The 25,772-nt window shown below is 54.1% G+C and overlaps 8 protein-coding genes across 8 annotated transcripts; 6 read left to right on the forward strand and 2 right to left on the reverse strand.

The window, feature by feature from the left end:
• Window positions 1-121: 121 nt before the first annotated feature.
• On the reverse strand, window positions 122-3,240 carry N7482_004619 (armadillo repeat protein; the record flags this gene model as incomplete). Its single annotated transcript, XM_056686744.1, has 3 exons — window positions 122-1,105; window positions 1,162-2,864; window positions 2,937-3,240. The coding sequence occupies 3 exons, from the start codon at window positions 3,238-3,240 to the stop codon at window positions 122-124; spliced, it is 2,991 nt and encodes a 996-aa protein (XP_056545486.1).
• Window positions 3,241-5,766: 2,526 nt separating this feature from the next.
• Window positions 5,767-6,934, forward strand: phoB (regulatory cyclin phoB; the record flags this gene model as incomplete). Its single annotated transcript, XM_056686745.1, has 2 exons — window positions 5,767-6,346; window positions 6,426-6,934. The coding sequence occupies 2 exons, from the start codon at window positions 5,767-5,769 to the stop codon at window positions 6,932-6,934; spliced, it is 1,089 nt and encodes a 362-aa protein (XP_056545487.1).
• Window positions 6,935-8,082: 1,148 nt separating this feature from the next.
• On the forward strand, window positions 8,083-9,996 carry N7482_004621 (putative tRNA-specific adenosine-34 deaminase subunit Tad3; the record flags this gene model as incomplete). The annotated part of the gene is made up of 3 exons (XM_056686746.1): window positions 8,083-8,179; window positions 8,252-8,303; window positions 8,367-9,996. 3 exons carry the CDS (start codon window positions 8,083-8,085, stop codon window positions 9,994-9,996), a joined length of 1,779 nt encoding a protein of 592 aa, XP_056545488.1.
• Window positions 9,997-11,380: 1,384 nt separating this feature from the next.
• On the reverse strand, window positions 11,381-13,979 carry N7482_004622 (mRNA-binding ubiquitin-specific protease UBP3; the record flags this gene model as incomplete). The annotated part of the gene is made up of 2 exons (XM_056686747.1): window positions 11,381-13,420; window positions 13,482-13,979. The coding sequence occupies 2 exons, from the start codon at window positions 13,977-13,979 to the stop codon at window positions 11,381-11,383; spliced, it is 2,538 nt and encodes an 845-aa protein (XP_056545489.1).
• An 825-nt stretch (window positions 13,980-14,804) lies between these two features.
• N7482_004623 (RING-type E3 ubiquitin transferase MAG2) lies at window positions 14,805-17,125 on the forward strand (the record flags this gene model as incomplete). The annotated part of the gene is made up of 2 exons (XM_056686748.1): window positions 14,805-15,062; window positions 15,131-17,125. 2 exons carry the CDS (start codon window positions 14,805-14,807, stop codon window positions 17,123-17,125), a joined length of 2,253 nt encoding a protein of 750 aa, XP_056545490.1.
• A 1,048-nt stretch (window positions 17,126-18,173) lies between these two features.
• Window positions 18,174-19,957, forward strand: erg4 (c-24(28) sterol reductase; the record flags this gene model as incomplete). The annotated part of the gene is made up of 4 exons (XM_056686749.1): window positions 18,174-19,204; window positions 19,263-19,594; window positions 19,658-19,875; window positions 19,946-19,957. 4 exons carry the CDS (start codon window positions 18,174-18,176, stop codon window positions 19,955-19,957), a joined length of 1,593 nt encoding a protein of 530 aa, XP_056545491.1.
• Window positions 19,958-20,650: 693 nt separating this feature from the next.
• On the forward strand, window positions 20,651-22,094 carry N7482_004625 (dienelactone hydrolase family protein; the record flags this gene model as incomplete). The annotated part of the gene is made up of 6 exons (XM_056686750.1): window positions 20,651-20,711; window positions 20,831-20,914; window positions 20,973-21,124; window positions 21,332-21,583; window positions 21,736-21,847; window positions 21,940-22,094. 6 exons carry the CDS (start codon window positions 20,651-20,653, stop codon window positions 22,092-22,094), a joined length of 816 nt encoding a protein of 271 aa, XP_056545492.1.
• A 1,238-nt stretch (window positions 22,095-23,332) lies between these two features.
• N7482_004626 (chitin synthase export chaperone) lies at window positions 23,333-24,732 on the forward strand (the record flags this gene model as incomplete). Its single annotated transcript, XM_056686751.1, has 6 exons — window positions 23,333-23,362; window positions 23,646-23,739; window positions 23,817-23,904; window positions 23,971-24,064; window positions 24,128-24,461; window positions 24,518-24,732. 6 exons carry the CDS (start codon window positions 23,333-23,335, stop codon window positions 24,730-24,732), a joined length of 855 nt encoding a protein of 284 aa, XP_056545493.1.
• Window positions 24,733-25,772: the final 1,040 nt, after the last annotated feature.

Here is a 25,772-nt window from a genome sequence, read left to right on the forward strand (position 1 = left end):
GATCTAGGCACATTTTGAATATATCCGCAAAAAGCTTATGCACAGCCACTTCACAAACAAAACGCCCATGTCCAACTCTTCCTTCAGATGAAGCATCCAAACAAAAATGGAATACCCAGGCCTAAACCAGCGAGTTCAAAAGGTGCACTGCGGTCTTCGTGCGTTCTTTGACATCCAGGTCCGAATCATCTTCGAGACTAGCCAGGCGGTCTGTGATTCCAAGAGCCTTGAGCTGGCTAGCCCGTTCCCGGCACCCGTCGCGGTCACTCGAGTCCTCCTCGTAGACGAGATTGATGACTACCCATACGCAATTGATCCTTACGTCACGATTAGAATGGTTGAAGTAATTCGTCAGTGAGTGCAGGAGATCGCTGTGCGTCACAAGGAGCTGACGGTGGCGCGGTAGACCCGCCGCAATGTGGATGATCAGCGCACTGACGGAGCTCAAAATCTCGGAAGGCACATGTAAAGAACGACTGGACGGTTCTCGGCGGTGAGGGAGCTGAATAGTGCGCGGACGGAGATTGTTGGCCAGTGCGTCCAACAGCTCGTCCTGTCCGATCTCCTTGAGTAAGTAGTCAATCATCTCGGCCGCACCGGGACCGCAGATGATGTTGCGCAGCAGGTCGAATGTCTGCTCCTGGACGGCAATATCATCCTGCCGAGACTGGGTGGACTGCTCCAGAGTTCCGTTCCAGACAAGCTGACGGCGGCGCCTAGCATCGGGCAGGAACATATCCAAACTCATTTTAGAGGACGGCATGCTGTCGTTCATCTTGAAGTCTTCCGCTGGCTCGCCGGAGTCTTCCATTGGGTTCAGGATATCGACCTGTTCGCCGAAGGAGTTCGCGCGGCCCATGGCAATGCCTGAGCTTTGGTCCGTCTCGTCCTCCATTCCTCGTCTCGCTAAAGCGCTGACCTGGTCTTGGCTAATGATTTGTCGGATCCATAGTGGAGTGAGAGCCTCAATCACTTTCATCTTGATGTCATTTGCCGTATTGTAGACCACGTGCTTGAGCGCCCATAATGATTCGATTCTTAACTTGGTGTTGGACGAGCGAGCATGCTCGCAGAGAATAGGAATGATATCAGCAGAGATTATTGCCTGGAGGAATAGGTTAGAATTAAATCACAGTAGATAAATAATGGGCTATGGCTGACCTCTTTCATAGGACTGAAATCCAGTGCCAGGTTACAAATTGCTGCCGTAGCTGCGATTTGAATTTCGAGGTCGTGATGCTTAATCAAAACGAACAGTGGCTGAGCAACCCCAGCATCAATGAGGCTGGTCCTCAAGACACTGACCGACCTTGTTAACATGCGAGCAGCACCACAAGCAGCCAAAATTGTGGGCGTCGGGTTGCCGTCCGCAGCTAAATTTTTGGGCATTGATGCTGCGTCAGCCGGCGCATCGCTCGGCCGAGGCTTGAGAGAATCGATTATATAGGGAACCACGCCATTCTCGCAGACGGCTTTACGATACTCGTCTTTGAAAGGCACCAGTGCCGCCAGGGCTTTCAAAATGCTCTCACGGTATCGCATGACATGGCACAATGTTGGCGAGTACCCAGGAGGTCCGAGCCGGCAGTCTGCAGACATTGACTCAGGGTCCCGGGCTGGAACATCACCCTCCGCATACCACATTGGTCGTAGGCTCTCCGGAACAGGGTTATAAGTCTCCTTGAGCAATTGAGACAGCCGTTTCAGTGCATTGCCGTCAACTGCGTGTTTCTGAAGGTCTTGGTCGTCCATGACCAAGTTGGCCAATACTGCGGGGGTTTCCTCTTTCAAACGTTGCGTCGGTGTGATCAGGCCATCATCGCAGGGATCGTGTTCGTCCGGCAACTCGAAGTCCTTCTCAAGCATGCGAAGGAGAATCGGCACCAGCAAGTAGCTAAACATCGGGACCCGTTGCTTCTTTGCGAGGCCGAGACGGAATAGGACTGTAACCAGCCGGGCAGCCATCAGCCGGACCATACCTCCTTCTGAGCGGAGAATACATAGCAGCCATGGGACAATTGAGCTCTCTTCTTCTTCCGGAGTTGGTGTCTCGGCCAGCGAAAACGGCGTTGGGAAAGAATGGCTATGGCGACGTTGGGAGCCACTATTCCCAAGAGGCGGGAAATTGGCCGAATTCGGGGATGATTTTCCATGTGCCAGTGGAACCGAAGGCAGCAGGGTGTCGACTGGATTGGCGCCAGTACTGCGAGGGACCGCAGAGCCGGACAGGTAAGCCGCTCCCCATGGACCTCGTTTGATGTCCGATGGTGCAAATCCAGGCACCTGCTTTGGAAATACGGTCATAATTCCCGGGGAGGATAGGAAGTGCTCTGCCCGCCATTTCGACTGTTCAATGATTACCGTGACTGCACGGAGAATGGGGGCAAGGCGTGCGGATGTAGGCGCTGGAGGTGGGAATTCCCCCAAAGCGCCGGGTTCTTGTAGATGGTCTTCAGCGCCAGGAAGAACAAAACCTTGGGCCACTACAAAAGAGGCAACCTTGACAGCCAGAGCATCCAGCACTCCGCTTTCCGCCAAGGCCGTCTTGTGAATCTCCTCTGTGCATAGCTTTCCGATCAAAGCGGCTACTAGCTCGATACAGGCTTGGTTGCGTGAGGAGGCGTAGTCTTGTGCAACAATTCGTCTGAGCGCACTAATGTGCTCGCCGGCAAAGACGAGATCCGCCAGTCGGGTGTCTCGAGGCCACTGGTCCTGGCTTTGCAGTGGTAGTCGATCTGCAATTGTGTTGAGAACCCTCAGGATCGGAGGTAAAAACGACGAAGGGCAATCTGGAGAAGACAGAATGGCGAGAAGTGTAGGAAGAATGTCGCTGGCGAAGATGGGAGCAAGGAATGTTGGACCGCCTGCTCAGTCTCATAAGCTTCCGATCTATACGGCGATCATTGAACTGGGAATGGCTATGAGTTAAGACGTACCTTGGGCCAAGCTGCCAACAATCAGGATGGCCTGGAGACAGGCTTCAGAGTCATCAGAATTATGATACAGAGAAACCTGGCTTAGTCCCGCCCTGTTCGACTCTGCTGCCGTATCTCTCCCTGGACGCCGCGCACTGAGCACTTGCCCCAGAGCGGGAATGATGCCGGCGGTGATATAGGTTTCCTTGCGCTGGTCATGGCCGATCAGTTCGTTTTTGAGTGTGCGCAGCGAGGCCACCTGTGAGGAAACCGAATCCGAGCTCTGGAGCTGTAGCAGAAGCGGCGCAGTGGCAGCGCGTGTCATTGTCCGAAGACCACCGCCTTCCGGGGTGGGAGATGCGTTCGCAAAGCCCCCTCGTCAAATATCAGTTTAGGCAGTGACGGGGGAGGAGGTCAAGCGCCAATTTTCTGCGCTAGTTTGCGAAGCCTTGTCGCCGCAGGATGCGTGACTCTATGTGGCAAGCCGTCGGGGTTGCAGACCGAAAGAGCTGGGGGGGACGGGCAGTGTCCGGATTTAGCCAGTCGGGAGAGGGGTCGCGTGTACCAACGACGGGGGCGTCGGACGATGGGGCAGAGATGTTGGCCCTGATGGGTGTTGAGTTGAGTGGCGACGGAGACGCCTGTCACAGAGGCTCTGATCGCAGGTCGTTGGGCTGCCGGGCTTCAGCTCCTCTGCATTGATTGGGATGTTCCCGACTCCGCAACGGCCGGGGATGACTTCGCGGTTACGTAAGGTTGGATGCAATTGACACCTGAGGCCTGCATACAGTGGCCGTTCATTATTATTCAGAACACAGTACCTCTGCCCGCTACCGCTTTTCAACACCGCCCTACCTACATACTATTTGCACTGTAGTACCTTCGCATACCAAGGGGCCGCTATTTTTTTTTCTGCCATTCGAGTTCTTCCATATCAACTCCCGTAGGAAGGTCTATATAACAGGGTGCTAGCTTTCGTATCCAATACCCTGCGCTCTAATGTAAGGTGGTAGGTACTGGATAGAGGATAGAGAATAAAGGAGGATCGTGGGTTCATCTCATCGATAAAGTAGGTAAGGTAAGGATAATAGAGAATGGCAGTGTATGGGGGAAGTACCATAGTGCAAATACTAATGAAAGGCCACTGTATATTATCTACCGGCGACCTCGCGTGTACTTTAATATTACGCTGTATTCGCGCCCATTAATATCCCACGCGGTGAAGAGCTAGACGTCCACACACGTGACCACATTTGTGAGCTCAAATTCACCCTTAAAAGGGGTGCACGACGTATTCAGAAGTATCGCTTTTCCTGAAACCCCTCTGTCGACTCTCTCATAGAGGATGTGTTTAGATAGGAAGGCTGGCATGCTAGTTATTAGGAGGTTATCTAGGACTTCAGGAGTTCTACTGATAGAAGAAATAAGTGGAGCATGTACCATGCTCCAAATACTAATGAACTCTGACTGTACTATAGTGGTGTTCCTTATCTTCTGCCAGTCAAAAACTCCCCCAATTTCTACATTACGCACTCGATATATAGCTATCTATGGAAGCTTGTAGTCCGAGCTGAAATCACACTCAAAGAAGAATTTGTCAGGATTAAATAACCTTAAATAACCATAACGGCAGTTTCTAGACGTGTAAAGCCCCATCTGAGAGCGGAAGGCTAGGCCGTCGAGCGAAGGTAGTCGAAAACTTCTGGAACGCCACTATATATGCCGGATTGGGTAAACCAATAGCCTCCCCCGCGAGTCATACCGGTGCCACATTATCCAGGCAGCAGCCAACCGTTGAAAGACTCCGCCCCTGGTTCGAGCTACTTTTGCCGTACTAGGCTAGCCCCACCTATCCACCAATGATCTCATTTAGGACCCCAGCGACACCGGCGTCTTCCGATAAGCCCCCTCCTCATTGGCGCCAAGTCAAGCCACCCACCGCCTGGGCAATTGGGGAAATTTGCCCGTATTTCAATCTCTGTATCACCTGACAACCGTTCTGTATGGTCATGTCTTGTCGGTCCAGTCATTTTTGTGTTGAACTTTGGCCGATGCCCCCAGCCCCCAAGTAGAAGCTTAAACAAAACGGGGTCAAACTGGCAAAGTCGACATCTTTTTACACAACTTCCATCGTAACTAGCCCTCCACCCCAAGTACGTGGGAGTGCAAAAGTTTGAAACTATTTTCCATAGTGCCAATTCTTTTCTGCCGGATAAAAATCTACTAAAGTCGCTGGAATCAAACCACAATAACTTAAATATTTGATAGTTATACTACCTATCCGCCTCAATAATTGCCGGGCCTGCCCGGAGAGGCATTATAGCCAGTAAATCAGCTAACATTAATAATGCGTCGAGTGTTGGAAGAACGTGGTATAGGCGGTGGACAGTAGGCGGTAAGTAGAAAATAGTTTCAAACTTTTGCACTGCCACTGTATCCCCATGTATTGGTCGTAATAAAATTCGCTCGTAATAAATCACCTTACGGCAAAACAGGATTTTCAGAGATCCCATGACTAGTACGGCCTATTTTCTCCTCCTCCTTCTCCTCCTTCCCTTAACTTTAGATGTGATTCCCATTTCTTTCCTTCTTTGGCCAGCGAGAGACCCCGGATTTCACTTCCACCGAACGGTCTCCCTCCGCCCCCTTTCTACTCCTTCGATCCTAGCGAGGATGAGCCGTGCGCCAGCGCCAACCCAGTCCCGCAGCGTCAGCGCCCCGTTGACTCGTGCGCCCACGTGGTGCCGTTGTGCAATCCGACCGGTCGATATTCGATTTTCAGCATTCCTCTGCCCCGTCGAGCTCCCAACTAAGTCCTAACTCAAACCCGCTTGGCGCAAATTCCCCAGTCATGTTGGCGTCCTCCTCCTCGCCTTCCTCCGCGGCTTTGCGCTCCCCTCACACCCATCCAACTGGAGTGGCGCACTATGATACCTCGCCCGCTCCACAATTCAACAGTCCTCGCTCGTCGCGCGTGGCCATTGAGGAACTCCGTTCGGCCCTGAATCGGCATACCGTCGATCCTGCCTCTCCTGAATCTCCTGCTTCCCGCCGCCGGCGCGTATCAGCCGTATCAATTGCACCCACCACGGCGTCCGTTGACACACTTGCCCCCAGCTCCGCCTTGGCCCTTTCTTTCGGTCCTTCAGCCGCCACTCCCTCGACCGTCCCTACTGAGCCGGCAGTCACGACTGCCCCCGTGGACATTCCGTCCCCCGCTGCCGCAACGTCTGCCTCCGCTGCTGCCCCGGCCACCGCTCCCTCGATGCTCGCTCCGGACAGTTCGGGCTCCAACAAGCGCATCGGCGAAAGCGACCATCACCCGCCGGATGCGACCACACCGGCGGGGTTGGGTGCTCAGGAGGGGAGGCCTCGCAGTCTAAGCGCCTGCGGCCCTCCACCAAGCCCGAAGTCAAAGTCTTGCCTGCGCAGTACGAGGACGTCGATCCCCATGACTTGGTGGTGCTGATTTCCAGCATGCTGATGGAGCTGATCCGCTTCAATGACAAGATTCCCCTGCATCAGGGGCGCTTAACTCGCTTCCACTCCCGCTCGCCACCCCGGATCTCCGTGGGGATTACCTGCAGCGCCTTACCACCCACGCCACCCTCTCGCCCCCAATCCTGCTCAGCATGGTCTACTACATCGATCGGCTCTGCGCCCTGTACCCAGCCTTCACGGTGTCCAGTCTGACCATCCATCGTTTCCTGATCGTCAGTGCGACGGTGGCCAGCAAGGGTCTCAGTGACAGTTTCTGGACCAACAAGACATATGCGCGTGTAGGGGGTATCAGCATCAACGAGCTGGCCATGCTAGAGCTCGAGTTCCTGTTCAAGGTTCAATGGCGGATTGTGCCACAACCAGAAATTTTGGAGGATTATTACCAGAGTCTGATCGAGCGATGCGATGGCTTTGACATCGAGCGTACCAGTGCTGTCCACAGCGTCGCCCCTACGACCGATACTACGCCCGCTACTACGACAGCTACTACGACAGCAGCCAGTACCCCATCAGCATAAGGGGAGGTTGTGTTGCGTTTGCAGTACACGACTCCGGTCTCCCAAATGTATCTCTTTCTTCCAATTTTTCCATACTCCCGCATTGGACCCTTGGGCTGGTCTTGAGGGCCCGCCGATGTCGGAGCCAACCCTACGATCCACCACACACTATCATCCCTTCCTCCCTTCCCCCTCATGCCGATTTCCATTTGCGGCCTGTTCTTAATGAACCTATTCTCTTGCATCCACGGAGGGCGTTGTTTGACAGCCAACCCGCCATGCTCGTGATCTGTCCAGCTAATCAGGCTACACGCATCACATGGCGCGGTCATCAATAGAGGGGTTCTATCTTAGCATACACCACGGCCGGGCGGTGATTTGTATCATGTTTTCAGCGGTTCGTTTACAGCGGGGGTTTTCTGGCGTTATGATCTCGTGGGATGGTGAGGTGTTATCTATGACCAAATATCACAAAATTCATCTTCTCTATTGTAAAACTGCGAGACTTCTTGCTCCTGCCTTCTGTCGATCTACTTTTCCCAAGGGTCCTCGATTTAGTCCTTTTGACTACCAAATTCACCACCGTGCCTAACCTGGCTATGGTCATTCAGTCTAAGCGAGGCCAGTCGTGGGCTGCAACTTTGCGTCTCGTCTAGCAGCAGTGGTGAAATAAGGACGGGAGCTACAACCATCACTCGTCTCTGCTCATTGTCACGCCTCTTTTTGTGCTGCCTGGCGCGATCATTCAAAATAACATTCCGATCCGCACTGAGAAAACTGTCTCCAAAGCCCACCGTCTACCCGTTTAGTCCAATGAGCCAAGAAGGATATTCATGTTTTCTACTGTCAGCACAAGGTGGTGTTGTAAACCACTTAAGCAAGCAGTACCTGGCTAAATGGGAACTTGACGGTAGGTGTTTCCTATCTCAGCACTTAGGGCTTAGGGTGCGGGGTCTAGGGCATCGGCGGATCGGAAATCTTGAACTACTTTTGCGTCACCGCGGCTCGCCGTTGATATCCAGCGCGCCTGACGCGTTGCCTTGCGGTCTTTTTCGGGGATTTCAGCCATGCGATAACTTTCCCACCTCTCTCACCTAAGGTCTCCGGCTGCCCCCTCACGACAACCTTACACAACCCGAGCACCACGTCAAAGACAAGTCTTCGGGGCGATGGACCTCGCAGAGACAATCAAGTCTATTCAACCTCTGAAGGGAGAGGTAGTCCCGATCAGAACCATCCAAGAGACTCAGCCACCTGAGAAATTCGGTATGACGTTCACTCTGCAGCTTATTTCCGAGCTCCAGCGCATGCGACAGCGGGCCTAACTCAAGTAAACAGACGATGCTTATGTTGCGGAGGTCAATGTGAAGGCTGCTTCTAAGGTGATCAAGTGAGTGTCCCCAAACAAACAGGAGAGAGTGGTCATGAATAATTATCTAACGGAACTTTCCAGGGCCCTTGACGCCGCCTTCCCTCGCGATGTGTCTCTCCCTATGTCACATCTGCGCCGCTTCGCCAAACGGAATATGCTCCCCCAGCATCTGCTCTCCGCCCTTGAAGCCGACAGTGCAACAACACCAACGACCAACGGACAGACCATCTTCGTCTTGATTTCACCCCCCTTGCCCGCAGTCGAGACATTACAGACCCTGCTCGCTCCCTATGCTCCCGTACCTCGCCGCCGCAGCTCCGCTACACCCCCCGTCAACTCTCCCGGTCTGTCTTCACCCATCGCAAGCCCAGCTTCACCGGAACCACAACCTCCTAAAATCCGCCTCCTCAAGACCAGGATCCCTATCTATGCGCCTTTCAATGCCAATCAAGCTGAGCAATGGACGAGGAAGATGTGGCCAGTCGTCTTCAATCCCGCCGCTCCCCGCTCCACCGTCGCTCCACCCCCTCAGATCCTCAATCGTGCGCTGGACTCGATTAAGCCTCGTGCAGGATATTATCTCTCTCTGGCGCGCAAGGTCGCCGATGAATCGAAACAGTCTGGCCGTGGTCGTGGTGTTGGCGCTGTCGTCGTCGACCCCGCCATCGAAGCTGAGATTGAGACCAAGGCCTGGGAACAATGCCGCAATGCCAACGAGCGGTGGATGGATGCCGTCGTTTCGGTCGGTGGCGACGCTCGGTATGGACGCTCTGAAGCTGGTGCGCCCTCCCAAGCCGATAAGCATCCCGGGGTAGCCCCGAACCCAGCAAGCACAAGCTATCATGCCGACCTGGAGGGAGGGCCAGACCTTCATGCGCTGATGCGCGCGACGGAGCTGGTCGCTCGCCGGCGACGAGAGGATACCGAGCATCAGGCTCAATACGCCAGTTCACTGACGCCCGTGATTGCATCTGACCCGCAGCTGTCCAACAAGCTCAGTCCCCTCGAGTCATACTTCCTGTACGAAGTCTGCGGCACGCATTCAACTGCCGCCCTAGACCATCCTGTTGCCCCCTTGTCACCCAGAAAGCGCAAGCATGAAGACCCGAACCCGGAGACTGGAATGGCATCACTGAACGTCAATCCTGAGGCGTCGATCCAGGATACCCCATCCATTATGCCCCTCCCAGCTCCACCGCCCTCGTCTATGGCCCTGGCTGACCCCACTATTCCGACCCCGAGCATTGATCCTACGAACCCAATCTCAAATGACGAAAGAAATGCAACTCCTCTGCCGCAAACCTCTCGGATTCGCACCCGTGCCGAGGGCGGGTACCTCTGCACCGACCTGGACATCTACCTGTCCCACGAGCCGTGCATGTGCTGCTCAATGGGCATGTTGCTCTCGCGCTTCCGGGCGGTTATTTTCCCACGCACGGGAAGGATGCTGAGCGGCGGAATTGCGTCCGAGCCCATTATTGGCCCGACTCCTGTTGATTATGATTCTGATGACGACAATAAAGAAAACATCGGCAAGGGTGATGAGACTGCTGCGGACCGCGTGTACTACGGGCTGCACTGGCGCAAGGAATTGAACTGGCGCGCGCTCGGCTTTGAGTTCGTGGAGTTCGAGGGCGACGAGGAGGAGGGGAACTGGACGGAGGTTGTGGCGGATCATGGCGATGGCGAGGACCAGGTCTTCCATGCATGAGTGTTTGTTGACTAATTCCTATTGGTGAGGGATTTGCGGATATCAAATTACCCAAGATGTACTTCTAGCCTTACACCTACACTCTTCTAGCAAAGAGACTACACAAGACACAAGATATTAAGATAAACTTCCTTTGAAATTTTTTTGAGCTTCTGTAAAGACATGCTTTTCGGAGGTTCTCCATCTCCCGCCTCCTTTCCATCGTTCCCCACCGCACTCCACCTCGAACCTTGTAGTCTCTCTCCTACCCTCCTCTCCAAAGCCAGGGAATGCCCACTTTGGCGCAGCCAGTTATCGCAACGACCGTCCGTCACCCTCTCTTCACACCATAAGAACATCTACCACCAATAGGGAAGGAAGCTGCGGTACAGAATCGCCGCCACCGCCCCGTTCAACGCAAGCGAGCGCCTGATCTGAGTGCATCAGCCACCGCCGCCACCGTGGTACCATCCTCACTCCTCAACCTCCGCAGTCTATGGGAAGGCAAAGGGAAACAAACAAGGAAATTCATGACGTCGTCATAGATCCCCCAGTGACACCACACTTCCAATGACTTGGCAAAGTACAAAAAAAGAGAGAGGCTAAAAAAAGATATCAGGAGATATCAAACGCAGAGTAAGAGAAAATAATTCTTTCTCCAATTGGTGCGCAAACAACCAAATTGCAAATGACCGGGAATGTATCCATGAGAAGAAACGGAACGGAAAGGGGGTATAAACCAGATTCGACATCCCATAAGATACAGCCCAGACAATGGAACAAAAAAGGACTCGCAGGCTAGTGCAGATACGAAGGGTGGTTGGGGAGACGATGGGGGTGAGAAATGGGTAAATGATTGGAGAACGCAGGGGCAATATCAGAAAGGATGTGATCAAGGGTAGTCGGAGATGTGAAGGATATGTAGTGGGTGTGTCCAGTCCGTGTTGAAAGTATGAGACCGTGAACCGCAAGGTTCAATAATAGCCCTGGGGCGCTGAGTTGGTGATCACCGGGGTATAAAGATCTGAGATACTCAAGGGGCCCGCCATGCCCAGGATTGTATGGATCTCTTGCCCGAGTATGCCAATCATCGCCCACGTGTGCAGGGGCAGGCCGTAGACACAAAAGTGTATGTTCGCAAGTCGGCCGGGAAGCGGTATGTACAACCGGTTGAAGCAGGGAAGTATTTGGGGCCTGCAGGTGTAAATGGTGTAAGAATGCTAGGGGTCCATAATGATAGCACCAATTGCAATGCGTGCTAGTAACAGGTGGGTATGATGCTGTCACGAAAAGGATGATAATGATGAGGGGGGAAAATATCGTCCAGGCCTGTAGAGGCTCAAGCATGAGCCGATCGTTGAATTTGTAGGCCACGCAAATTCATGCTGCTGAGGGATGAAGTCACTTAAACAATCCGCTGGTAAAACAAGAGGTAGGCGACACGGTTGTCCCGAGAGCCATATCTACCGAGCGGGGTGCGCACGCCGGACGAGGGCCCAGAGGACGAAGCAACCCCATTGATAGACTTTTTGCTGGAGTGCCCGGTAGAACCGGCTCCGTTGACTTGGCTCCAGCCCTTCTCGCTGTCGACCGACTCCAAGTCGTCCTGATCAATGTTCTCGAAGATGTTGGACCGAGGGATCGTATCCTGCTTGTGCTGCTCAAGAGCAGCCGCAAGCACCTTGGGATCTTCCTCACCACCAGCCTCTGCAACATCCTCACTACGAACACGACGAATGACAGTGTCATCCATACGAATCCACTCTCGGCCATCCTGGCGCCGCACATCAACAGTATAGTGGCCACCGCTGGCATTCTTTCCATGGTGGTAGATGACGCCCATGAGACGGTACTTGGGAAGACCGCCCTGGGCCGTCAGAGTGTTGCGTCGATGGGCTGGGAAAACCTCACGCGGGATCTCCAGGTCAAGAGGATAGCCAACCTTCTTCCAAATCTTTTGGGTGGCCCCCGTAAGGTTGTCATAATGGAAGCGCTTGAGGTGCAAAATGAGAACAGGAGGCAGTGTTTCGATAAACATCTGCTTGGTCGCTGTCACGTTAGGCCCACGTGATGAGTTGAAGTCGCCTTGAATGCTCTCGGGCTTGGTCAGGCCTTTCAGCGCATCAACGATGTTGTGAACATCAGGCGCGCCAATATCAAGCTGCAGGGGCTGATAAGGTTCCATGGTGACCGAGGTCTTGTTGCCTGGCACCTTGAACTCTGACCGAAGCTTGCCTCCAAAAATTCGGGTGACCGGCGACTCCGTGGTGATGGCACCAGATGACTGCGTCACCGCCGCCTTCTGCTTGTGGCCAACTTCCAACCATCCATCACCACTAGAAGCTACATTGGTGACAGCATGACTATCATCGTGGGCGCCTTGGGGCTTTGAAACGTGCTTTGCAGCGCGGGCACACTCCTCGTGTAACTCCTCAAGAAGGAAACCGAGGAACTCTTGAGCGTCCTGTTGATGGCCACGTCGCATGTCGCGGAAACGTGGCAATTGACGGATCATCTCATACACAAACTCGGGAACAAAAGCTTCGCCATACTGCTCGAGCTCGTTCGGCTTCAATCGGAGTCTTAGCTGATCCTCCGAAGCTGCAGCATCAATGACGTTGAATTCCCGCATAAACATGATCATGGCATCGATTAAGGGCATATCACTGTGGAAGCTGTGAGCCGCTCGTCGACCAACGTGATCGAGGAACTGGTGGAACGGGACGCAGGAGACCAAAATCTGCAGAACGGAGTTCATGTAGCACATGTTCCCAGTATTGACCAATCCTCGGGGTTCGAGGAAAGCTATCTTGTCACTGTATTGGGTGACATCCTCACCCAGGGTGCTCAAAACTTCTGCGAGGGATTCGCTCTTCTGCACTGCCAGGGCGTTTGACTCTGGGTCAGCAGAAGCGCTCGCTGGGCGAGCAGCATTCTTGGATCGAACAAGATCAGCCCATGACTTCGGTGCGGTACGAACAGGTGAACTTGGCTTCAATGTAGCGTCAACAGCGGGTGCTGACTCGGTCTCTGCCTCTGCAGTGGCGGCACTTGACTTAGGCGTCTTCGAGCCGGCACTGGCTGTATCCTTGGCTTGGCGACGCGGGGTTCCGGGGACATTGGGAACAACTGGGATGATAGGAATGGCGGGCTTGGTATTCTTTTGCTGATCCTGGGATTTGGCAGTCGATGAAGGTGTGGTAGGATGTGTAGAGTCACCACCATCCGAGTGGGGCACGGAAGTGGTCGGCGTTTGAGGTTCTGGGGTAACTGGGGCAGCTGGCTTTGCAGGCTTGACTTCCCCAACTTCGCCCTTCCGATCTCCAATGATCCAGCGTCCATCTTTCTTAGGAAATTCCACAGAATCCGGCATCGGACGAATGTTTCGACGTCTGAAGGGGGGTCCAGCAGGGAAGGGAAGTTCAGGGACAGAGAGCCAGGGCACCTTTAATGATAGTCAGCATTCAAATCGTGTCTCCGCAGTCGGATTTCGGATTTCCACTTACAGGTGCCGCGAAAAGAGGCTCGATGTCTAGGACAACGGGCTTGGGTTCCCATTGCGAGGGTGGAGAAGCGACGGGATAAGGCTGCGGCGGCTGCTGAATGGGAAGGACAGGGTGAGGCTCATGCATTTCAAGCTGAGGAGGCGGGGGCGGGATTGACGGAGACATGGTCGGCTGTAGCGGAGTCGATGTCCTTGGTTGCATCGGTAATGAGTGAGGCGGAATATGGTTGGGAGCCATGATTGGCTGCGCTTGAGGATAGGAGGATACAATCATGGGTCCATACGGCGGTTGGGGTTGAAAAGGACGTGGGGGCATCTGCATATGCCCATAAGGCGGATACCAAGGAGGGTACTGCTGCGGCGAATACGCAGGAGGCATGTGCCCGTTCATATGTGGAGGATACCCCATGTACGCCGGAGCGCGCATGTTGGGAGGGGCAGGATTGTAGAAGTCTTGTTGCCTCCGAGATGGGGGCATAGGCGGCTGCCCATGGGGCATTGCGGGCAAGTGGTGGTTCATCTTGATCAGGCTTGGAGGGAGATATTGCCTTTTATGCTTCAGCCACACGCGTTGCCTCAATGGGAGCCATGCGCGATGGAAATCAAGACAATGAAGACAACCCAAAAAACCCTGAAGCCTCAGGCGCAATTATGCAGCCATTTTGGCCCCGTCCGGAGGTTGGTAAGGAGGTGGAAGCGTAGAGAATATAGCGGAATTCGGATGTGGTGAAAGTGCTGAATGAGCAGGAGATACAAGGATTAACCACAATGCGCCGGAGAAGGAGCGGGAGGCGAGATATCAAATACCTGAAAGTCACATCAAAGAACGGGGAAGTGGATAGAGCCGGCCAGCAGACACGTCGGTCTGAGAAGTGAAAGGGGGTTGGGGGAAGAGGCAGACAGTCCCTCATTGACCTTCTTCCGAAGCGAAGCTGAAGTGCAGTGACCAACCGCGGGCGCTGAGTCAGCAATACTGAGTCATCCGGCACGTGCTGGCGATGTCATGCCCGCCGCCCCTCCTCAAAACGACTCTCCGAAGCACCAGCGTGCCATTCCTGGACGCTTCGTCTATTCTTAGATGGCCTCTCGAGGCTTTGTCTATTCTTATCATTTGCACAGCGTTCTCTGCTTGTTCAGAGCCGTGGTAGATGTGTCAGATATTGCTTGTCCTAGCTGATTGACGGTCCACCTTATCAGGCTGGCTCTATCCAGATCCTAGCAAAACCCCTCGTCCACTTCCCCGCTGGTCCGCCGGTTCCCCTCGTTGAGTCTCTTGTGCTTGGCTTGAGGACAATCCTGTCTACCTCGTCAATCCAGCTCGGAGATGTCGTCCAACGCGGGACAAAACCCGGCTTCCTCCAAAGCGATAAATATCTCGAATACCTCGGCCGCTCCTGCGACATTCCACTCGGCAGCCCCGACCGACAACGGTTCCCAACGACGTGTAGGGGGGTCTGGGAGTTTTGGGGCGGGCCTGTCCTCGAGGAGCTCGGCTACGGCAAGGAGTAACCAGGCTCGAAAGAATCAACATAAGCGACAGAGGAAACCCCGACTGTTGGATGATGACGAGTATAGTGAATCGGTAGGTGTTGTCAGGGTACTTATTGAACCCGAGTGTAACGTACTGACACCAATTTTCATTATGCTCAGGCCGTGATGAGATCAACAAACAGTCGTAAGGGACAGACGTCCATCACCCATTTGATGAACTTTTCTCTCCCGCCCCGTCCACAATATCAGCCGCCGCCGCGCAATACTCGGCGCTATACGTCATGGGGAGCGGGATCTGGATATCATGCCGTGGATAAGGCGCGCTATGTCCATGCCAACTATCGTTTCATCGTCTCACCTGACCGAAATTACCATGCCCAGGCAGCCAATGCTGATGTTCATTTGGACTGGGCCTCGGTTCTTCAAGTGCTTGTTTCTGCTCAGACCCAGGCTGCCAGTTGTCCAATTTGTTTGTCTACGCCAGTTGCGCCGCGAATGGCTCGATGCGGTCATATATTTTGTCTACCCTGCCTCATTCGGTATATGCATTCGTCCGATGACGACAACCATGTTCCTGAGAAGAAGCCTCGGTGGAAGAAATGCCCCATTTGCTGGGACTCGATTTACTCGTCAGAGACTCGTCCTGTCCGGTGGTTCCGCGGCCAGGAGGGTGATCTCCCCGTGGAAGGTGGAGATGTCGTACTGAGATTGGTCAAGCGAGAACCCAGCAGTACTCTTGCCCTACCACGAGACGGCGCTGAGACCCTCAGTGCTGGCGATGATATTCCATGGTTCCATGTGGCGGAGGTTGCTGACTACTCTCGAATCATGAAGGGAGGAGAAGACTACATGATATCTCAGTATGATGCTGAAATTGAAGATCTCCGCAGACAGGAAATCGAGGACGAGCTCTTGTTTGGAGACGAGAACACCTGGACCCGAAAGGCGATTGGTACGGTCATGGAGGCCAAAGAGAAAGTACAGGGGATTGGGAACCCACCAGACGTCTCTCGGCAGCCTGCAGCACCGAGGCCGGTCAAGGAATCAGCAGTGGAAGCTAGTACCCCGGCAGTCGCCTCATCCGATAGCATGAACCCATCTGGCAACGGATCTTCTACTGAATCAGTTCCTGGGTCGGGCACAGATACCACGTATCGTACGGCGGAATCGGCATCAGCTCCAACTACATCGGATGAAGCAGATCACCTATCTGAGGCTATGGACAAAGTTCAGATCAATCCTGACCCCAACGCCAAATCGCAACCAAAGGGCAGAGGCAAAGAGGCACAGGGGTTTCACCCACCTGATCAGCCATATTACTTTTATCAGGCCCTGCCCCAGTTCTATCTTTCACCTCTCGACATTCGCATCCTCAAGGCGGCATTTGGTGAATATGCTCTGTTCCCTGCAACCATTCTGCCTCGGGTAGAACATATCTCCACCGGTCACATGGTTGACGATGAGCTTCGCAAGCGCGTTAAATATTTGGGACATCTACCTTATGGGTGCGAGGTCAACTTCCTTGAATGTGACTGGAGAGATGTTGTTGTGCCCGAAGTGCTGAGTCGTTTCCGCTCTGAGACTGAGAGGAGGCGCAAACGTAACCGGGATAAGGAAGCTCGCGAAGAGAAAGATCGCATTCGTGCGGAGAAGAAAGAAGACGATGAGCGCTGGGCTGCCGCACGGCGCAAGCGACCAAGTATTGGCAGCGCTAGTGACGTGCCCTTCTTTGCCCATGATTTTCAACCGCTGGCCAACAATGTTGACCCATCCCAAGTTGACACTGGCATGTCTTCTGCTTCCCCGCCTCGCGCCGCTTCTCAATTTGGAGCATTAGCCTCACCCTCCGCCAGTCCCCCGGGCTCTCGTACTGTCTGGGGAACAGCAGCGATACCATCCCTGTCTCCGACTCTAGAGGCCCAACCTGAAACTCCCAATGATGGCTGGCTCCAGGGCTGGGAGGACGAGCTGCTGACCCAGCAGGAATCTGAGCTTATCGCACAAACTGCTGCTGAGAGTCAATACGCCGAGCGCACATCCTCCACCAATAGGGGTGGCGGCGGAGCTGGCGGTGGAGCTGGCGGAGGTGGCGGCAAGAAGAAGAAGAAGAACAAGATCACCTTGATGTCTACTAATAGCCATCGAGGAGCATAGACCCTGATGGTTCGCAGGATCGATCAGACTCATCTGCTAACCGCAGTGTGGAAGTCCCGTAGATAAAGTGGCTTGGAGTGCTGTCTTTTTTCTGTCTCCACATGTCTCATTGCGTCGTCATCACACATCACCGTATGTTACATTATTTTGATTATCTCAAGTGTTCAAGTTTTGTCCGCCTTTCGCATCTCGACTGAGGACTCACATTCCAGTCCCAACATTTTGACTTGATATTCGAATATCTCCATGAAATTAAACAGCATAGACATTTACGTGTCTCTTCCTGGGCCACTTCTTAACATCGACTCAGCTACGACGCTGTGTTGCGGCTCGTGCATTGCCCCGTAAGCACCTCAGAAAAACGCCCCAGGGTTTTCCCGCATGGAACTACAAGCTTGGCATTGGGATCGGCGCTGCAGGGAGAGAGCGAGGGAACCCACAGCGCCGGCACTTGAGCCCTCCTTAATTTGCGATGAAAGCCACACAGAACCGCGGGACGGGGTTCATTTCAATGGCTAGACCATACTCTGCATAGTGGCCAGTGACTTCGGGAGCAATTGGCCGCAACTGTGGGGGAGACAGACAGGCCCACGCTGGACGGAAGAGGCGCGAGCCGGACGTATTCAGCAAGTAAATTGCATACGGGAAATGGTACTGGAAGTATTTTTGCCGTACCCGCGCATACTCCAGCGGGCCCGACGGTACACGCCAGGTACGCCTGTGTAAACAATCCCGCTGTTTTTCTCCTTCCCACTTCTACTTCGGCACCCTATCCTTCGCTTCCACCTCACCTCCCCCCTCTCCCCAGCCTCAATTGCTGTCGGATATCGGACTTCCGAGCAGGCAATCATGACACTTACCCGCTCCCAAACGGGGAAAACTCCCAAGTAAGTAGTTCCCTCCGGATTCGTCTTGCGATCCACCGAGCGCTCCCCCCCCCCCCCTTCTAGGGCTGCTATATGAATCAAACGCCCCTGCCGATTCCTGCTACCTGCGCTCCTGGAAATCCTCTCCGCTAATCTGTGTGCTTTCGCGTCAACTCAGGAAGATGGACCGCCCCGGTTATATCGAGACCCCTGGCCGTCGTTCCAGTCGCAAGAGCGCCGCCTTCGAAATGAGCGTAGACGTGTCCGATACGCCCGCCCCGACCGGGTCCAAGTCCACCACGCGCCGTCGCACATCCGCCAAGGTCAAGTCTGAGGATGAGGATGAGACCCCGGTGAAGGCTGCGACCAATGGCAAGGCCTCTGCTGGCAAGTCCAAGCCCAAGTCGCGCATTGTCGACGGCTGGGAGGAAGGGTTGGACCCCAAGGTCGACTACAGCGGACACTATGAGTTCGGTGGCTCCCTGGGTGTCCTTGCCATGATGATTGGCTTCCCCATGCTGATGTACTACATGTGGATTGGCGCGACTTACTATGATGGCAAGTTCCCCCGTCCGGAGGGGGACCAGAGCTACGGGGATTTCTTCGCCCATCTGGCCAACCTGGTTTATACTGGCGCATTCCCTTCGTTAAAGGCGTGGACTATCTACTGGGTCTTCTTCATCTTCGAGGGTGCCTGCTACGTTCTTCTCCCCGGTGTCACTGTCACTGGACGGTCTCTGCCACATTCGGGTGGCAAGCAGCTACAGTACTACTGCTCGGCCGTGTGGTCATTCTACACTAGTATTGCGCTGGTTTTGCTCCTCCACGCGACTGGTCTCTTCAAGCTGTACACCATCATTGATGAGTTCGGTCCTCTCCTGAGCGTCGCGATTCTGTCTGGCTTCCTGGTCTCCTTTGCGGCCTATTTCTCGGCCCTCTACCGCGGCGCACAGCACCGTATGACCGGCTCCCCGATCTATGACTTCTTCATGGGTGCGGAGCTTAACCCGCGCATGTTCGGTATCCTTGACTTCAAGATGTTTTTCGAGGTCCGTCTACCTTGGTACATCTTGCTGTTCCTGTCGATGGGTGCTGCCGCTCGTCAGTACGAGAACTATGGCTTTGTGTCGGGCGAGGTTATGTTCCTTGTCATGGCTCACTTCCTGTATGCCAATGCTTGCTCCAAGGGTGAGGAGTGCATTGTGTCTACCTGGTAAGCTACTGTCCTACGTCAATTGAGGTTGAATGAATATAGCTAACACTGGTATTAGGGATATGTACTACGAGAAGTGGGGCTTCATGCTCATCTTCTGGAACCTGGCGGGTGTGCCCTTGAGCTACTGCCACTGCACTATTTACCTGGCCAACCACGACCCCTCCGAGTACCACTGGAACCGCTTCTTCCTCGCCTTCCTGTACATCGCCTACCTCTTCGTCTACTGGGTCTGGGACACTACCAACAGCCAGAAGAACCGCTTCCGCCAGCAGGAACGTGGCACAATGGTCAAGCGCAACACCTTCCCCCAGCTACCGTGGCAGACCGTGGAGAACCCCAAGACCCTGACTGGTCCCGATGGTTCCAAGATTCTAGTCGATGGGTGGTGTAAGTGCATCCCAACAAATAAACAGATTGTGTTGTGAAACTAGACACTAATTCTCTCGATAGACGGCAAGGCTCGCAAGATTCACTACACCTGCGATCTGTACTTTGCTCTGAACTGGGGCCTGATCACAGGCTTCTCCAGCCCCTTCCCCTGGTTCTACCCCATCTTCTTCGCCTGCATGATCTCGCACCGTGCTCTGCGCGATATCCAGCGGTGTCGCATCAAGTACGGCGAGACCTGGACCGAGTATGAGAAGCAGGTTCCCTACCTGTTCATTCCTGTGAGTATCAGCCGAATATATACCCAAACAGAGACCTGGAGCAACCGTCGCTGACCAGCCATAATGACAGTACGTCTTCTAATTCGCCTGCCAATTGGGCACCTTTTGTCATTTTCCCCCACCCTTTCTCCCTATCATCTCTGTACAGGGGCTTCGGGGTCATTCTGCTTCCTGACAGCCCACCAAAACTTTCCATGACTATTCCTTTGGGACTACTTGAACACGAATTAAGTTATCTTCTTTAATGCTTGTCATCGTTCCGTTGCTTCGGCTGTCCTAAATGCGGCTGCTTCGAGGTAACATTTCAACCTTCCGTTCCATGTATATTATTCAATTAACCCTTTGACCTTGTGGTACTAAGTCAGACTTTATGATAATGGTTTCCTGATATTGTCTGAAAATGTATCCTTCGAACTGCTCTTATGATTATGTATAAGGTTGTCTTTAGTAGACGCCGTTCGGTCCGCTATGAATTCTCAAACTCCTGTCGAAAAATATGCATGTAGTACCAGATCAGCATCGAGGAAGTTTTCTACATCGTTACGGGGTTTTTAGTATCATGCTAGAGTAGTCGTCCAGGTTCTAGCTTGGGGTGTCTCGTAGCTGTTCTACTGACAGCGTTGTAGGCCCGCTCATCCGATCAGGTCAGATGACTGGGGCCCCGCGGCCTTATCGATAAACTGCGTTTACAAGCCGATGTCCACGACGTCGCTCCACTGGATTCATTCCCTCCCTGAAAAGCCCTTTGGAGTCCATATTCAACAGAAGTAGCACCATGCTGATCCAGGAGTCCCATGTCGATGTCCCCACCACGGTCGATGGCCAGGGGACGATGAGTAAGTATCATCCCGTCCCTGCAAGAGCAGCCCCCGCCCTCTGATTTGTATCCAATATGCATTCCACTCCAGGCCACCTCCATCTCACCACTATGTCATCAGCTCTAACCATCTCTCAGGAATCTATGTCTTCCACCCCACAATTCCAGGCTACCCGAACGCCAGGTTTCCGGGAGTGGTTGTATTTAGCGAGATCTACCAAGGTGGGATGACCTCCAACGCTATATTTGGCAGCTAATCATTCTGATTCTCCGTCGACAGTGACCGGCCCCGTGGCACGCTTCGCGCGCCAAATCGCTGGCCAGGGCTATATCTGCGCGGCGCCGTCCAGCTACCACGAATTCACAGGCCCGGAGCCTCTGAAGTACGATGCGGAAGACACGGACAAGGGGAACGCGTGGAAGATCGGAAAGGTGCGTCATCGCGTCGAACTATCCATCACCCATACAAGTCTTATCGGTGCATGTCCAATCCTGCCATGCCACGCGATGCCAGGTCATGGCGTGCTTCAATATATGCTCCACTCCTTCCGTCAGATCTCGTAATGGGGCTGTGTTCCGGAACAGCGCATCGCTAACCCAGTACGAGTCCCTCACTAACGATCCCGCTGTTAAAAACAGAAACTGGCTGCCTACGATGAGGATGCCAGCTTGTCTGTGGACTACTTGCTCTCGCTGCCGACGTGTAATGGCCGCGTCGGCGCGACAGGCATGTGTCTCGGCGGCCATCTGGCGTACCGATGTGCGCTGGATAGCCGGGTGAAGGCGGCTGTGTGTTACTTCGCGACGGACATCCACAGCAAGACCCTGGCGCAGGGTAAGAATGATGATAGTCTGGCGCGGGCGGAGGATATCAAGGGGGAACTGTTGATGGTGGGTGTGATCTCTTCTCGATTGATTCTTCCTGCAGGAGGGGGTTTGCTTAGGCAAGGGATTTTTCTCCGCGGGCGCGTCGTTGCAGCCCTGCGAGGATATATATCCGCCTGGTTTCAGCCTCCATAGATAGACTAACACACTCATCGCAGATCTTCGGCAAAAACGACAACCACGTCCCGCCCGAGGGCCGCGACCTAATCCGCAAGACCCTGCATGACAAGGGCGTTCTCTTCAGTTTCTACGAAGTCGCTTGGGCGCAGCGTGAGTTTTGTTCCTTTGTTCCTTTGTTCCTGACCAACGCCGACTCCGGGCCCGGTGCCGCGGACATGCGAGGCTGACCCCGGCGCACGCAGATGCCTTTATCCGAGATGAGCTCAGCAAGGGCCGGTACGACCCTGCCATCACCAAGGCGTGCTTCGAGCTGCTGCTGGAGCTGTTCGGCCGCACGCTGAAGCTGGATCTAGGCGAGCATGATGGCAAGAAGCTGGTGGTGGAGGACGTCTGCTAAGTCGGCACGCGTCGCAGTTCGCAGTGTCTTCTAAGTTACCGACTTACCGACCGACTTGGAGTTCCGAGGCCAGGGTGGGTCGGGGAGGACAGGGGAGAACAGCGCACACAAATAGGGGACGGCCGGTTGTCTGGCAGAATTTGGTGGGCGTTTGGGGCCGGCAACGGGGGATTGCGAAGCTGGCCAGGGTGGGTGTTTCAAGGGAAGAAGGATTGGGGAGAGACGTAGTGGTGATGAAGCAGCAACACCGCTGTGGAGGATGACCTCGACCGCCTCAGAACTACTTGAATCATGTAGAAACCCGAACCAAGAACCAGGATCGAACCCACGAATGAGCTCTCCACGATATCATCCGCATGGCGACCCCATTGAAGTTTCCCCATGCGCCGCGCAAGGGCGAACCTTGGAAGCAGCGTTGCAATTTTACGGTTGGTTACTGCGTTTAGTGGTCGAAGTACGGGGTCCATCCTTCCCGGGCTTAGTGGTTGTGGCAGTGGCAGTGGCGTTCCCCGGTTGCTGGGTGAAGCGGAGAGTCTGCCATGCGGGCTGGAAGGGATGACGCGCCTGCAGGTGTCCACTCTCCCCAGTGGTGATCGGGTCTGTGTCCTGCGATGGCCTCGGGAAATACCGTCCGCTAGGAAGTTAGTGCAGCATGCGAGATCCCCCTCTATTCTTAGCAGACCCAAGCCAGGATCACCCATGGCGTTGCCCCAGCGCCGCCCATGGAACTGGCCGGCAGTCCCTGGCCCCATAGGGAGGTAGGATGGATGGTATCAGGAGCAAAGACAAGAAAAGAGGAGGGCCCAAATTCCAGGCCTTAGTCAATACGCCAGCCCCAAGCTAAGCAGCCTTAGCGTCGACGATTCCCTGCTCGAGTGCCTGGCGACCCGCGTTGGCCTGAGGACTAAGACGAAGTGGGCTCAACTGGGCTAAACCGGTCTCACTAGCACAATCAACACTAACACTCTTCTCTCACCTCACCACCTCTCCACCTCCACCTTTCTCACCACTCGCGCTCCTCCTCATTTTCCCCCTCGGCCGTCGCAGCTGTGCCTCCTGCGCGATCTCCTCGCACCGCCATACCCGCTGCGCGATCGTGACCGCTCCCTCCGCCACGGGTCAGGGGACTCATTGAAACGCCCCCAAGCCCCAAATCCCTCCTCCGACCGAGCGTCTTGCTCTCGCTCTCTCGTCCACTCGTTCCGGCGTCGTGAGTGCTTCAAATCGCTCAATTAGCCATGGGTTCGACACAATTCGGCAATTTCCACGTGAGTGCCCTGCGATCTTCGCCTTGGAATGCGCTGCGCTCCGCCCAATCGGCGGCCTGGCTGGGCTGCCTGTCCACGCCGGTCAACACAAAGACCAAAAGACAAGACGAGACACTGACCGCAGTGCCCCCATCTTTCGGGGGTATCACAGGACTTCTGTCGCGACTCGACATTACCCGTCTGCAATGTTCGTAAGACCCTTTCTTCCTCTGTACTTTGTATTGTCTTGTTTTCTGCTGCCACCGGGCTTGCTCTAAACTGACTATGTTATCGTCGCATCTAGCTTTTCAAGGTCAACCAGCCGCCCGGCTCTCACTACGGTGGATGTGTGCTCCGTGGCATTCATCTCAGTGGAGATCGCAACCTCGCTAACCTAGGTATGCATGCGTGCTCTGGGCCTTGGGCTCTGTCGGGATCGAAATACATGGAAACGGCGGGGTTAATTTTAGAACAGGCTCGATTCTCTTCGCGTTCATCGCCATCCTAATCTCGCTCGTGCTGCTATGGAGGTCGGACAAGAAGCATGCGGCCGTCGGGCGTCGGTACGCATTCCCCGCAGGAGATAAAGATCGGGGAGATTGGGATTGATTGGCTAACGTGCAGGACAGTGAGATGCAAATGTTCTTGGTGGGCTTCATCGTGATCGAGATCTGTGAGATTTTTACCGTGGGCGGCATTCCACTTGATGACAAAGTGCGCAAGGTAGGGACTGAAACATGCACGACGAGCTAGCAGGGTGTTGTTCTGATTTTGGGGCTCGACTAGGGATTTTCGGCGGTCCACGTTGCGGCGATCGCCGCCACCTGCTGGGTCCTTCTCTTGAACGCACTGGTCGGCTTCCAGCTACTCGACGATGGCACCCCCGCCTCAATTGGTCTCATTTCCGCGTCCGCCGCCGTGCTGTTCATTGGTACTGGATACATCGCCCTCGACACGGCGTTCTCGTGGACCGGCCACTTCGACCCGAGCTTGGCGGGCAACAACCGCAACATCGGTCTCTATGTGTTGTACCAGCTCTTCCCGCTACTGTGCCTATTCTTGTTCTTCGTGCTCGAGGCGCTCCTGGTGCTGCGGGTGCTGGGCGAGTTCCGTCCCCTGCGTATGTACTTCTGCAGCCGTTCAATGAGCAGCGTTTACTAATTGCACGTGTAACAGTCTACCTGGTCGGCGCCGCCCTGCTGTTCGCCATTGGCCAGATCTTCCAGTACGTGATCAGCGTGCACCTGTGCTCTGCTTCAAATGGCAAAGTCAACGGCACCTTATTCGAAACCCTCTTTACCCTCCTGTCCGTCATCGTCATCTGGGGCTTCTGGAGCAGCATCACCGAAGATGATTGGCCCCTGCCCGTCGGCGCTGGCTACAGCAACTAATTCAGCTGCCGTTTTTGATTTCGATTTCAGCCTCGTCTTCCTGCGTGCAGACTTTTGATTTCCCCCTTGCGTCACGCCCCCTCTTCCGATACATACATAAAACTTTATCTGTTCATTCAGAAGACTTCTCCAAGGTATTCAGTTCTTTCCTGGTGCCGTGCCCGTCAACGATGAACGGAGCTTTGACGTTGTGATACCACATTCCTCTGGGTCATGTTTCACGATTCTCTCTCCGTCCGTTTTTCAATGATTTATCCTTTATTTTCTCTTGTCTCTACGTGCCTCCGCGGCAGGCGTCATGTCTTATCTTTCTCTCTTGGGATAATCTCTCCAATCTTCCCGGTGGGAGCTGTGATCTGTAAACGGGTCGGTCACCTGCGCCAGGGGCATGTTTTGTGTGTTTTTAACTTGTCAGATACCTCCTCGTCATGTACTTAAGTTATAATTCAGGACCCATCATTGATTCCCAACACATCCGCTTTACCAATCACGCAAATAACGAAAACTACATACATCGAGGTGGAAGAAGCTCTGCCAGTGAAGAATGGAACATTGCATGTCTCTTCTGCTTCAAGGTCCTACTCAACCCTGGATCCTAGGTTGAGCGCACAAGGCCAGGGACAAGAACAACGCTCGACCTCCCGAATGTGACTCGGTGTCACTTGAACCCGGCCAGTTTGCCTTACGCCTTCAGCTAGCCGCGCTGTGGGTATGACATTCAACACGGAGTGCCTTCTCGCGTTGGCTCTTCTGTCTCCCCTCGCTTGAATGACGAGAGCTCGTAACTGCAAGGCTGAAGGCTTGCACGCGAAGATAAATAGTTCTCTGAACCTACCCACTTGCATCTGCAGAAGAAAGTGTACAATGAGGCAAAACCATCATCTAGGAAATTGACACTGGTTATTCTATCAACCATTGCCCAAGCTACCTACCGTTCTATACGTCGCCAACATGCGTATCAATACCGCCACCCTCGTCCTGGTTACAGGCTTGACCTCTAGCGCTACCAGCATGGAACCATCTCGTCATGTACTGCAAAA

The sequence above is a fragment of the Penicillium canariense genome (assembly GCF_028826845.1).
Source record: "Penicillium canariense strain IBT 26290 chromosome Unknown utg000002l_segment0_segment0, whole genome shotgun sequence".
Classification (NCBI taxonomy): Eukaryota; Fungi; Ascomycota; class Eurotiomycetes; order Eurotiales; family Aspergillaceae; genus Penicillium; species Penicillium canariense.